Raw genomic sequence first — 14,982 nt, forward strand, 5'->3', positions numbered from 1 at the left:
GAACATTAGGGAATACAGTAGTATATAACATTGGTTCTGCAGGAAAATGAGGGATGTGTTCAAAACAACTTATAGAATGCTTGAATTGCATAGATAAATTAAGTACAATTTAAATTTAGAAATGACCTTATGCCCAAGGTTAGATTTTTCTGTTTTCGCTGTTTGAAATTCCATGACCTTATGGAATACATTGGAAAAAGTTATAGCTAGCTTTTCAGTATTTATAATCTTCAAAAAAATGAGGTATTATATTTTGTTTCATTTGACCTACATATGAAGATTACTTAGTTCTCAGCTCCTTTTGTGCACAAACATAATGATGTGATAAACAATTCTGCTGGTTTCTGAACTCTGCTGCATCTCATTTTCTAGATACCAGTGTTATGGACAACACATGCTCCTCCCCATTTTCTAAGAGAGTAATCATGAACACTATACTTTCTTGGTTCCCTCTCTTGATTTGTTTCTTCTTCTGTGTATAACTCAAAAAATATAAAAGGATGTTGCACATAAAATTCAGCCCTAGGATAGAGATAACAAATATTGCCAATTTGTGCCTGCTGATGATACTTGTATTCCTCAAAATAAAATGAACTGAGACTGCAGTTTATTTTATGCAAATTGTTCTTAGTTTCTCAAGTCATTCAGAAACTTCATTCTCTTCTAGTTTCTTAACTCCTTGGTATGTGGCTTATGCTCAGGTGTAAAGTCACCCTTCATCACGACTACTCTATTACAACTTTTCATTTCTCTTCACTTGTATGGTTTCGCATGCAGCCTCCTTATCAGAGTGATACTAGCTAGACTATTTTACTATCTCAGTAAAATATTAGTTCATGGTAGCATATATCTCAGAAGACCAGAAAACCTTTCCTCATATTTGTTGATTGGATGAATTGGAGGAAAGCTCTTGTATAGAAATTATTTTAATATTTAAAAGACTAATCATTTTAATATAGACATTTCTGATTAAAATTGTAGATATGCATATACAAGTTTAGAGGTGGAAAATTTTTTATCTGTTTGTTACTGTGTATATTTGGAAGATTGGCATTTCAAACAACCAAACTAAAACAAAAAGTATCCCATTTATGGCCACATAGACTTGCATGCCAACAGAAAGACATTATGGCATTAAAACCATATGCAGTTCTAGCCATATTTTTCTATTTTCTCCTCATGGGTATTGCATGATGGTATTTCTAATACAAATACTAATATGCTTTGGAATAATGGCACTCGCAGGTCTTTCATCATATTGTATCACTGCTTTATCATATTAGGCTAATACACTGCGAGAGTTGGTAGAACCTCTCCATGCCAAATCGGATCCACTTCTGTTGGCACTCAACCCATTGGACTCACAGATTGATAAGCTAATGTTTAGAGAATTTAGATCGGAGAGAGTCGGCACGGCGCAGACTCAACATCAACCTCTTGCAAGCAACTAAAATGGCCTCGTCCTTGCTGTTTATAACAGAAAACAGACTTGTAAAAAGCTTAGATCATCAAGTGTTTTTGGATTGGGGGCCTTTCTACAGGGATATTAAGAGGGGCAGGCCACTCTTAAGAAGAATTCGAGCTATCTACAGTGGGACTAGCATAAGATCAAAGCCAATCAAGATGGAGCACAGTAAGAGAAAACTGCCCTTTCTGTGGGAGAACAGAAGGGGAAAGGGTCTTGACTGGGGAAGGGCTCTGTGTGGTGACACCTCAGTTGTATTCTCCTGACACCAGGAAATGAGAGGGATCAGCTCCAATAACTAGAAAATCCTGGCTGTTTAATGGACTCTTCGGTGGCTTCTTTAAGGCAAAGCAGAGGAAACAAATTCTGTATTAAGTGTATTTTGCATTTTTAAAACTTGACGTGCTGTATTGTACTAAATTAAGTGTAATCTATTAAGGCAAGGTATACACAACTTGCTCTGAAACTTAATATGTTTATTCTATTATAAAATGTATTCAGGTGCAACACAGAGACTGCTTTTAGTGACACTAATGAAGGAAATTACTTATACAAGGCTTTATTAGACTACTCAGCTAAAATACTAACTTTCTCCTTATTTCTTGGCACTTGTATACAAGTGGTATTGCCTCTTAGGACAGGCATGAGCTATTCTATTCTGTAAAATATTCCAAATCTATAGGCTGTGGTTTTCATTTTTGAAAAGTATTTTGTCTGGATGTCTTTCAAACTAGCTTCAGATATTATTTCATATAATGTAACTGGGACCCCTATGGCTCAATAGTGCTTATTTTTCTTGTGGTGAATGTGAAATTTACTTTAGTTGGATAGATACACTGTAATGATTTCAATGCTAATTAATGGATAATTCATACTGTGCAATGAACAGAAATTTAACATTGTATTTTGAAATGTTTTTTTTTCTTCCTGTTGCTACAGTGTGTGGTATTGCATAATGTGAATACCTGTAAAAATATAAATTACTTAAAAATAAAAATATGACCAGTTGGTATCAGATATCTTTTTAGATAGCTAAATAATTTGCTAAGTATGCTTGATAGTAAATATCTTTCTAAAAAGAAGTAATCTATGCTTCTTTCTCACAAATGGAATTTGTGTTGTGAATAAAATCACATTGATCTGCCTTACAATTGCCTCTGTGCTCTAACCATTTTAACGTGTTTTTAAAAAAGATGGTTCTGGTATGTAGAATTCCATCAAAAAGCATTTTATTGGCATTTAATATTAATGGAATTGTTTTGGGTCATTTTCCCTGTTTAAGTCATAGTAAAATTTTATGATCTGAAGAATTTTAGTTTTTTCTCATTAAGGAATTTGGTGACTTTACCTTAATTTTCAAATATAATCATCCCTTAGCTTGAGTTTTTAACTGTCCCAATTATGAATTCCTGCCTAAGAGTGAGGCACCTTGACCTCCATGTCTATTGTTTAAATTTTCTAAATTCTGTGGATAAATCTAGACTGCCATTTATGCTTATGATTGTCCTTCAAAGAATCTTCCCTTCTTTGGGTCAATAAATCAATACTAAAGATATCATGGTTTTGCCATCTGAACTATTTGTCATAAAATCTATTGTAATACCCTAAAAATTTGACCAAGACATATTTGTTATTAAACCACAGAATTTGGCAGAAATTCAGAGAAAGAAGTGTAGAATATAATCTAGCTCTGATTGTTTCCTCACATCTGTATGGAAGTAATCTTTAGTGATACACCAGAATTGACAGACATGAACACAGGCCATACTTGATTTTTGTGAAATGTATTATCATTCTTACAAGTATGGTCTGTACCCATTCTAAAAAAAAAACACTTAGCAATGTTGGTAGAGTCACTCAAACTGTCCTTTTAAAAGAAGGGATTTTTCTTCACTAAAATCAGTTTTTCCATCAGAGAAATTGTTACCAAATAGTAATGGTTTGGTATTGTTATTTTGCCTAAAAGAAAATAAATACATGACTTCTAATTGTGAAATGGGTAATTGATTACAGAGGGAGAACTAAAAGCTAGATTTTAAAATCTTACACTTTTTTTCAGATATAACAAATTGCCCTCCCTTCTCCATGGTTATACAGTGCTAGGCATAGCTAGTTGAATTATATAAAAGCATGAATTAAGAGAGCTAGCATTTAGTTATACAACAATTCAAATTACAGTGTAAACCCTTCAATAGTTAATCATCTTCATCATAAAACCTACAAAGACATTAAATCCATTTAAATTTTAATTGTCACCTTACACATAAATAAGTTATTCTTTGTAGCATGCTACTGAATTAGTATCCATATAAAATATTCCTGTGGTCTCAATGCAAATGCTAATCGCCCTTTGTGACAAGAATAGTGTTCTGCATACTTGATATCATTAGCCTGGAAGACTTAAAGTACTCTGTGGTTACAACCACAGAGTTGTAACAAATGCCTCTCAGATTTGACTGGTGACTAATACTACTATGTCCAGCCTTCTCTCCCATTTGTGATTTAACCTTTCCCAACCTTCTGTGCTCATTACACAGCTGTGTTGTAGGAAAAAAAAAAACTGTTTTCCACGAGGACATCATTGTCCAATTTTAAAAGAGCACAATTCCCTTCTGAATCATATACTAGAAACCATTAACCATTGTTGGTTTAGTTCCTCAAGAGCCCAATTAGTATGCTTATGGTTTCATTTTCATGTTTTACTCTCCTTCAACATTGCCATTGCAGGGGCAGGGAGATTGAGAGGATACCAGAGTGAAATTTTGGGTCACTAAAGTTTTATTTTTATTCCTCTCTCCTTAATTTTCACCAGAGAAACAGGAACAATATTACACAATAGGCCTTCCTAATAATTACATAGTGACCAAATAGGCTACATTCTTTGGAGTACTTTGTATATAAAGAAAACCATCATTCCATTTGAATTTGTTTCGTGCACAAAGCACTGTGCCAGATAGAGAATGGGAAGTTAAAACATGAATGACACAAATTTCACTCATGGGAAAATCATACAAATATAGGTCTCTGGAAAAGAGTGTTATACAGGGTTCTATTGAAGCACAGGAAGAAAATCTTTGGAATTTCTCCTTGGGTTTTATAGCTCAGCCTTTTGAATTTCTTTTCTGTATATGTCTTATATATCTATTAATATAGAGTAATACATGTACATAAGTTGTCAACAACAGATTTTTTTAACTGGTAAGGGTACACAATCCAAGAAGAAAAAAGCTTGGTAAACCACTGAGCCTGAATATAAGGAAACACATCAACCAAAGACTTTGTGATATTTTAAAAATATATTATCATCTGCTCATAGCAGTTTGCAAGAGGTTCCAACAAAGTAGTATTTTTTATTAGTTAATCTTATCTTTGGGCTATTCTTTTTCACTATCTAGAAATGATAGGCAACCTGTAAAAACCAGACAATGAAGTGTTGTGATATCTACTACATTTCTAGATTTACAATATTTCTTAGTATAGCAGAGTATAAAAGAGATAGTTAAGAGGATCTTTTTTCACCCTGTCAAATACAACACAGCCAGAAATGACCCTCCCTTGGCACAGAATACAAGTTAATCACTTAATAGTGATCCTCAAATCTATCAGTTAGTGAAATTTTATATAGGAAAGGAAACTTCTTATGTGCTCTCTGCTTTAATGAAATTGGAATAAAAATGTGTGATCTGACACAGGACTAATTTACATGTTATAAATGTAGATATAATTTTGAAGAAAATGTATTCTTTCATAGGCCTGGATTTCTTAAATTAGATACAGATTAAAATGTCATTACAGCAGTGATCCACTTCCTCATTAGGAATCGCAGAAGGTTCCTATATATGTCCTGTGATTTGAATGTGGTCTAAACTTTGCCAACTTTCAGAAAACATTCATTCAAATTGCAAAAGAGCTGGTTTTCAGCCAGTGTTCCAATGGCTGAACTGGCACATTGAAAAGAAAGTCATTTGGGAAGCAGACCTCACCAAGTGCTTGCCTCCTCGTCCAAAGCAAGCTTCTTCTAAAAGAAGAAAGCAAGGGTTGAAAAGAAAGAGAAGCCTGAAGAGAAATGAGAAGGAGATGAAGAAGAGGGCAAAAAGAGAAGAAAATAAAGGTGCTTTCATATTTTCAGTTGCAACAATAGCCCCAAATGACTTAATTGGTATTCATTCATCTGAGAAAAAAAAAATCAAGGAAACCAATTGAAAATTATAAACGAAAATAAAGGTCTGTTTTTGTCTTGAATGTTGAGTTCTGTGTTGTTTTGACTGTTGAGCACAGTGAATGAGATTTATAATGTGACTCTGCCCCTCACCCCCCTCCTTTGAAAATAAAAGGATTCTTTGTCCAGTCTTAAAATGTTAAATAATTGGTGGCATTTCGTGGTAGCCTGGCATCTCAGTCCCTCATCCTTACTCATCCCACTACTGTGTCTTGTGCAGTGTTGCATATGTGTATGATGTGTATGGGATGGAGGGGGGCTTTCTTATCTCTGATAGGAGCCACACTATCTCATTGCCTTGGAAATGTTTCTGTGTTCCGTCTCATTGTGATTCCTTGTTCAAATGTGCTGCCCAGAGATAAATCCATACTCAATTCTTAAGCTGTCAAACCAGATTCTTTGTAGAATTATGTTGTCTTTTGACTGAATGCTTTTCTCTCCCATAATATCAAGAATGGGGAAAAACTTTCAATTTTTATTTTTAATAGCTCTATCACTTTATATTAAAGCTTCATTGATCCTACTAAAAGTAAAACTACACTGAAATCTTATAAAAATCAGTAATCTGCCCCAGAAATTCACAATGTTAAGAGTAAGGAAACAAAAAAAACTGGGTCTAATTAAAACACACACACACACACACACACACACAAATACACATACACTAAAGTGTTATGTAATATGGAGAAAATTTTTCTTAAAATGGCAAATTTGCTATGCAAAAGTACTTTTGCTTCCCTTAAATCCTAACACTGTAATCTGGACCTCTTTTCCCCAACACCTTCCTTCTCCTTTTGAAAAAATGACAATACATTAGGCTACCTGGTTCCTTAACTACTACAGTATTGTCGTATCTGGTCGGCCTCCCATTTCTACTTCACCCTCCACTCTATGAAATTAAATCTGGCTTTAAATGTAGTGTTGCCTAAAGGCAAAAAGGATGATCACTACTGGACAATTCTTTGGGGTCCTTTCCTGGCCTATGATTTTATGAAATGGAATTATGCTGTTTAAATGTATCCTTGTTTTTACAACTTCATTTAGTTATTCTAAATGACCATATGATTTTCTGCCTTCTTTGTTTCAAAGCATTCTCAATTTAAAAAATCTCATTGCATCCATCATGCTTTTAACCCACAAAGCACTCCTTCCTTTTTGTAGTCTTTCATTCATCCATCCATTGAAAGAAAGCCTGGAGCTGTTGAAAACATTGAAGGATGAGCTAAGAAAATTTAAAAGTCTGTTATTTAAATGGATTTTTGTATTTTCAGATGATAATTCTAATTTAGATATATGGTTAGGAACTTAAAACTCATTATAGAGGACTTAGTGATCACATATGCTAATGGATAAGAAGGAATTTTCTAATGGAAAAACTCAATGATCATACCTACCATAAGTTGCTAACCTTAGTAGCAGAACCAGGAGATAAATATGAAATTTAAATAAAACTACTTTTTGATCCTAAAGGTGATCCTTTAAAATTAAGGTGCTGTATTTTGGGGGCATTGGGAGCAGTTTTAGATATTCTTTTTTAAAAAAAATAGTATGCTACATTTTAAGGGAGCCTCTTAGCACTTTAATGTTAAATACATAGTTCAAATAGTTCCTTAAAAAATGGCAGTATAGAATTTTTCTTAAAATCATGATTTCTGGGGCAGACTGCCCAGTTTCAATTCTAGCTGCCCCACTTACGAAGTATGGCCATGAATGAGGTTGTTTCCTGCTATGAAGTGAAGATCAAATATACCTGCTCTTAATATTATAGTGAGGATTAAATGAGATTGTGAATTAAGCATTTACCCTACTGCCTGGCACATATAAATGTTAACTAGTACCATTTAGGAGGTTTTTTTTTTTTTTTTTGAGACTATGTCAGAAAGCCTAAAATATTCACATGAATCATGGTAGAATAAATAACATCCCATGTTTACTCTTTTGGACAATATAATGACTATACCTCAAATTTGATCCTATTAAATATGATACAGCCCTCTCTATCACCCCAAGCAAAATCCTAGTTCTTCTTTGGTTATTATGATAAACAAACTTATATGCTTATCACTGATATAACATCAGAATTTAGGTAATTAAAAAATAAGGAGATTTATTTGTCCAGCTATATCTAAAATCTTTACCTGAACCAGTCTCTTAATTTTTTTCTCAAAAATATTTAATTGGAGTATTTTCTTCCCATGTCTTCATAAATATTAAGTAGCTTATCTTAGTACATGTCAAATTTTTTCCTTATATTTGCATATAAATATATTCCCATGTTTCACTTTAATTAACACAATATTGATGACAATTTACAATCAGCTACTGTAGTTATATTATTACAATGCACCAAGCATTACTATGTCAGTTATATGAAACCTAATAGTCCATAAAACTACTGGAAGATTTTTATAATCAAATGTATGCTGATGATGCCATTTCATATTATGAAGTCTAGAAAAATGTAAAAGTTCATTCAGTATTGATAAACCAGGAAAGCTCTATTAACCAGCATTTCTGTGCTTATCAGTATAATTATAAAGGATATTCACTGATATTCTTTAAAAAATGAAATTATGTACAAGATTATTTCCATGTTGCATACCTTTTGTACTCTAATTCTTTGAACTTAATGGATTCAAGATATAATATGGTAATTTGCTATCAAGAGAATATTTGGTAATCAAAGAATCCTATTATTAAATCATTCTAAAACAATTAGCTTCCCATAGCTAATCTAATATTACCCAATGTAACTAGCAGCTATGGGGTGTTTTGGGGGGATTTTTTTGTTATTGTTATTTAAATATTATAGTGCATTCCCAATCATTCATTATCCTGTTTTTCAAATAGTTTTGATTTTTAGTAGATTTTTCAAGAGTAGCAAATATTGTTTGTTACAGTGGATTTATTTCTCTTTCTCCCTCTCCACCCCCCCCCCAACATTACAGGTGAAAGTAGGGAGGAAAAGTTAGGAGATTCATTGCAAGATTTATACAGGGCACTGGAGCAAGCCAGTCTGTCACCACTAGGAGAACATCGCCTTTCAACCAAGATGGAATACAAGCTGTCATTTATTAAAAGATGTAATGATCCTGTAATGAATGAAAAACTACACAGGCTGAGAATTCTCAAAAGCACTTTAAAGGTAAGACATTAATTGAAAAGAGAAATTTTTCTTAGGAGATTCATTCTTGAACTGAAAGTGAATGACCAGATACTATAAATCAAGCAATACAAAATAGGGAACTGGAGGATGAAAGAGATAAACAATAAGAAACTAAAACTGAAGCTGAGCTGTCCTACATCATAGTAAGTATATTGATAAAGAGATCATGTTAAGGTTTCATTAAAGTCTGAAAACACTTATGAAATGTTATGTGACTTAGTTCTAGGAGAAAACAGGATGTGTGATTATTTTTACAAAAAACATAGGGCTAGTATTATTCCTCAGTCTTTTGATTCCTAAGATAAATATGCATTTGTATAATTATTACAGTTGCATGAAAAATGCAATAGTTGATGCTAATTCAATTAAGATAGTTTGTGAATATTTCTTGCATGAACTACATACAGCACATTTGGAGTGAAGCCACAGTGATTCATGTTCCATGTAGAAATTGCATAATTGTTTTATTTACACTATCAGTTCACAACTCACATATTACTTTCCTATTATACATTTCTATAAGTGCTTACATTGTTCCCCACCTTCTTATTATGCTACTCCCAGACTAGGAAGGAGGTGGCAAGGACAAGGGACCACTAAAGAGACAGGAAGTTGAAGAAGAGGGCAAACAAATGAGCCCCCCTCTCACTGTGTGCATATGGGGGGTAGGGAGCAGAGGGTTGGAGTTGAGGGTATACCACATCAAAAACCTGATCAGGCCCTTTGAACAATCAAAACCAAAATAACTTTCACACATAGAATGTAGCACAATATTTTTTTTAAAAAAGTCATTGGCTTCTGTGGGAAATATTTCAGAAATAAGCATGCTGGTAAGGTTTTGTAATTTTGAAATACAGGTAACTACCAAAGAGATAAGCAAAATAGAAAATAAATGATTTTGACAAAATTTCAGGTAATAAGCAGCCATGTTTTCACAGTCAATTAGCGCTTTTTTTTTTTTTTGGGGGGGGGGGCGCAGCAGGAAGGTACCAGGGATTGAACTCAGGGGCACTCAACCACTGACCACATCACCAGCCCAACTTTATATTTTATTTAGAGACAGAGTCTCACTGAATTGCTTAGTACCTCGACATTGCTAAGGCTGGCATTGAACTCGAGATCCTCCTGCCTTAGCCTCTGAAGCTGCTGGGATTACAGGCCTGTACCACCATACCCGGAAGTCAATTAGCTTTTTTTTTTAATCTTTTATTTATTTATTTATTCATTTATTATTTATTTATTTATTTATTTTTAGTTGTTGATGGACCTCCATTTTATTCATTTATTTATATGTGGTGATGAAAATCAAACCCAGCACCCCACATATGCAAGGCAAGCGCTCTACCACTGAGCCACAACCCCAGCCCTCAATTAGGGTAGTTGTGCAAATGTTATTGCAAATCTATAGGAAAACCTAATGGTAACTTAGACCATGATTTATAGAGAGTCTATAATATTCATAAAAATAATTACAGTGACCAGCTCTATACCAAAGGTATTCTCCTTCTCCTGTTTTATATCCCCACCCCACCCCACCCCCCAAAAAAAATCATTTTCTTCCAGTGACACAGAGTATGAGCTACTGCCAATGTTCAGTTCAATAAGTATTGATGAAGCATTAGGTATGTGATGCTGTACTTGACTATCTGGGACAATGAAAATGAAAAAGTCTCTGTAAAGAAAACACCCTCACTTGTAAAAATGAACTACAGAATCCTGTAATTTTGCACATGGAAAATTAATAGGTTATCGGGTAGGGATGTAGCTCATTGGTAGAGCACTTGCCTAGCATGTGTGAGGCCTTGGGTTCAATCCCCAATGAAGGGAAGAAGAAGGAAAGGAGGGAAGAGGGAGGGAGGGAGGGAGAAGATTTTATAAATTATAAAATCTTCCATTATGAAAGGACAACTGATCAAGCAATCTCAGTTGTACCTAGTCCCTGGACATTTTTTAATATTTTTAGTTATACATGGACACAGTATCTTCATTTTATTTATTTATTTTATGTGGTGCTGAGGATCGAACCCAGTGCCTCACACATGGGAGGCAAGTGCTCTACCCCTGAGCCACACCCCAGCCACCTAGTCCCTGGACTTTTAACAGGAACTCTTACCAAACACAGATGTCAGATCCTACCACAGGCAATTTTTACCATCCTTAGTCCCAGCCCTGTTCCATGTCCTGCCACTCACCTCAAAGACTAAACCACTTCTTAGGCTCTTTGATATATTCTTTTCCTCCCAACTCTGGCCTGCAGAGAGGCATGCCTTCTCACTTCGCATAGAACATTTCCTGCACTTCTTATCCTTTCTTTATCTCATAAAAGACAGAACTGGACTTTTCATACTGTTTTAACCCCTTCTCCTCCATCCCACTTTTCACCTGGAAGATTCTCTTTTACCATAGTCAATAGTTGTAAGTTATGCCAAGATGAAGCTTAGTCTTCAGCTGAGTCCCAGCCACCAACGTGGAAGGGAGAGTCATTCTCCATTACAAGCCCCAGTATTACAGGAAGAGAATCATAACATTCAACATTCAAGTATCAAGAATTTTGTATTAGAATTCTGAATTTGTGTGAGTAGTTTACCATATAGAAAGGGAGGAAGATTGCCAAAGTAACTCAAGAGGTAGGATGTGGTAAGTCCACTCATTGGCAGGGATGGAAAATTATAGGGACATCAGTGAAAGAGAAAACCTTTTCTCCAAGTGTTTAAGGAGATTTGAGGAAATGGCTCTTAAACTGGATCTTAAAACATAAGGAAGGTTTCCATAGACAGAGATGGGCAACAGGAGAAACAAAGAGAAAAAAATAAATCAGTGTGGGCAACATAAGGTATACATCAGGAATAGAAAAATTACACTACGATTTGAGTCTAAACATCTTATTGTGGGTATAACAAAGATGTTTTAGGAGCTTCTGGATTATTTTTTAACCTATTAACTTTTCATTTTAAACTTGAATAAAAGTTTATCCCCATTGTAACCATTGAATTCCTTTGCTTTTCAGGCCAGAGAAGGGGAAGTAGCCATTATTGATAAAGTCCTAGACAATCCAGAGTTGACATCTAAAGAATTCCAACAGTGGAAGCAGATGTACCTCGACCTTTTCTTGGATATCTGTCAAAACACCACTTCAAATGACCCATTAAGTATTTCTCCTGAAGTAGATGTAATTACTTCCTCTCTAACACACACTCATTCCTACATCGAAACGCATGTGTAAGTGCATTCAGCCTTCAGGCCATCTAGTACCTGCTGGTATTCTGAACAAGTATATAAGGTAGTTTTTATATCAATGTGCAGGATACTTGACAAGCTATACTTTAATGTTACCAAACTATATGAAACAAACCATATATGATCACAATACCACTGTCTTTAATGAGCATTTGTATATTTTATATGCAATCAGTGCTCAGCTTATGTTTACCATGTGCAAACTCAACTATCTTTAATGACTTAAAATTAACTTTTGCAAACAATCCTGAATACAGGTGGTCTTCAAGTAGTAAAACCACAAAAAGGCAGTTTTCTATCTAAGGTCATCTTTTCTCCCTTTAAGTTAATTTTATATAAATAAGACTTCAAACGTAAATCACATTTTTTCAGGTGCAGACATCCTTGTGGGTGGGAAAGAATTTAAACCTTTTTTATATTTATTAAAATGTCCTAAGAATTTTCTTAAACATTGCACAAAGTTTAATGCTGTAGTTTTATTTTTGTGAAATGTAGGTGTGCGTACAAGAGTTAAGCAAACTAGAAGAGCATCGACATAAGAAAAGTTCAGGTATCTAATATACGTCTTAATAGTCTATTAACTTGTGAAAGCTGGTTAATGGAAATATTATTCCAAATCTATGAGAACACTTAATGGTTTATCAGGGCAAAGCTTTGTAAGATGTTTTTGTAACTAAGACCAAAATTGAAGATAGAGCTGCTTTATTTTCTTGGTTTAAATCTTCCTTTATTTTTGTAGTGATGAAATGCTGATTGTGTACAGAAGAATTTAAGAATGGATTTTTTTAAACAGACTTAACTCACCCAGAAAGGCAGCTAACAGCTATATATATAAGTTCAGCCCAAACTCATGTTTTTGAACTCTTAACTCTTAAAAGATGACAAGGTATAAACTGAAATGAATCAACTTTCCAGTTAGTCTCCAGTCCCCCCCCCCCCGCCCAGTCCATTAATTGAACTTATGTAATTATACTTCAGGAAGGGAAGTAAAATATGTTTAATTATAGGCAGATGTGTGTTATATAAAGAAAACAATGTTAAAAATAAAAATGTACTTCTCACCTAAGGAGCAAGAGGGTGATGGACAGAGAGATGTCACATTGAATTCCATGAGAGAAACAATTTAGAGGTTTTTCCTAGCATCATGAATTGTTCTGTAGAGTGGATGAAGCCTATGAAAAGGTCCTCTTCATATATTTCCATTTATAAGCGTCTCGTTTTTGAAAGTGATCACAGCATGAAAATGACTGTGCTGCTTTTTAGTGTCTGGCTGCATAACGTGCAAGTCACAATTTGCTGTTTTTTCCAGGAGGAGGAAGGGACCCTCCTTTACTATTCTATATCCTAAAATCTACTTCTAATCAGCTTTATACTGTTGCCTGTACAGCTCAGTGAATGTACTTACATCTTTAAGAGTTCAGATATATGCCAGTGAATATTTTTGCTGTAGAGGAGAAAGTAAAACTCCACAGCGGGGATCTTTTTCTTTGCTTTTGAAACCACCATTGAATCACTATCGTTTTGCAGACTTTGCACAACTGTACAGGAGAGTGGCCTTTCTACAGCACATTTTCAGTAATCCTATATTTAGTCAAAATGGATGAGAAATCATGTATTAATGTTTGTATGGAATTTTGGGTCCAGTGTAATATTTTTATCATTTAAAAACTCTATTTGTAAAAACATTTATTTACTGCATGGATATTGATGCACATTAAATTTGTGGGATTTTGTATATGTAAAAACAAAACAAACAAACAAAAAAAAACCTCTTGTCCTAAAATGAAGTGTGCTTGTTACAGGTGTTTAGACTTATTGATGTTTACTAGACCAAATGTGTATGTTAATTTAAAAATATTTGTATCTGATGGATGTGTCATGTAAACAGGGGCCAGGTTATGGCCTGTAAACAGCAAGCAGTTGATGGGAAGACTAGCTCTGTTGCTACTAAGCAGCTTCTACTTTTGTAAAGTCAGCTCTGTTGTTTAAATGGTAAAAATTAAACTAATGAAACTTTACAAGACTCGTGGCTAGCCTAGCATGAAAGAGATCTTTTAACACTATATATCTGTACAATTTATTGCATTAGTTTCAAATCTAGGAGAGAGGCACCATTGTAAACTGAAGTCAAATAAATTCAGCTCTTAATGAATCCTTATAAAGCACCTACTTTATTCATGCAAAGTCCTTACATTTCTTTGTGACCTAATCACACAACCACCAGCACTAGCACCACCCCAGTTATGAGATCCAATTTTGCCACCTCCTTGTTGGCACAAGCCAGAAGGAAAACCTGTCTCAAGCTTTCAAGTATCTTCTCTGAGACCTTGAAAAATCAATCTGGTTTCCCACTTACCTACACAAATGGGAAAAACTTCACCTATTCTTCTTTCCTTTCTCTGTGATTCTTTTGGGGGAAATGGTGAGAATCCACCAAAAAATAAGTTAATTATTTTTTTTACAAATACAGACTATTGTTGCTAAGGTTTGCTGAAATATGACTTTAAACCAATGAATTACCTGAAGCCAGTACAAAAGCAGACTAGAGGTGGAAACCAGGGATGGAAAGATTTAACCAAGGATACTATCTCAAAGAAAGTGCTTCTGAGATTTTTTCCCCCTCTCAGTTTCCTATTTTTATGGAACTATCAGAGCAGAACTATAACTGTGGCTCTGGTTCATAAAATCATAGTTATCCCTACAATGATTTCATACTGCTTAACCAAGGCACTTTTCCTTCACTATTTATTCTGATAATGCCATCTTCTAGGACTATTTATTACAGCTTTTATAGCCAACAATTTTCTGGGATTTGTATATAACTTTGTGAACATTTTTGACCTTTTTGTGGGGAGGGAGCAGGAAGCTATTAACTGTTTGGCATCTAGGGAAACA

The 14,982-nt window shown here is 34.5% G+C and overlaps 1 protein-coding gene across 4 annotated transcripts in view; it reads left to right on the forward strand.

Annotated features, from left to right (window-relative positions):
• Cnksr2 (connector enhancer of kinase suppressor of Ras 2) overlaps positions 1 to 12,073 on the forward strand; it is a 254,860-nt gene extending 242,787 nt beyond the window's left edge. For all 4 annotated transcript variants that reach the window (XM_027927389.2, XM_027927390.2, XM_027927391.2 and 1 more), the window contains 2 exons: positions 8,633 to 8,829; positions 11,858 to 12,073. In XM_027927389.2, the coding sequence (XP_027783190.1) occupies positions 8,633 to 8,829; positions 11,858 to 12,073 (413 nt within the window). The remainder of the gene's footprint in view (positions 1 to 8,632; positions 8,830 to 11,857) is intronic.
• The last annotated feature ends 2,909 nt before the right edge of the window (positions 12,074 to 14,982 follow it).

Source organism: Marmota flaviventris, chromosome X, assembly GCF_047511675.1.
Source record: "Marmota flaviventris isolate mMarFla1 chromosome X, mMarFla1.hap1, whole genome shotgun sequence".
NCBI lineage: Eukaryota > Metazoa > Chordata > Mammalia > Rodentia > Sciuridae > Marmota > Marmota flaviventris.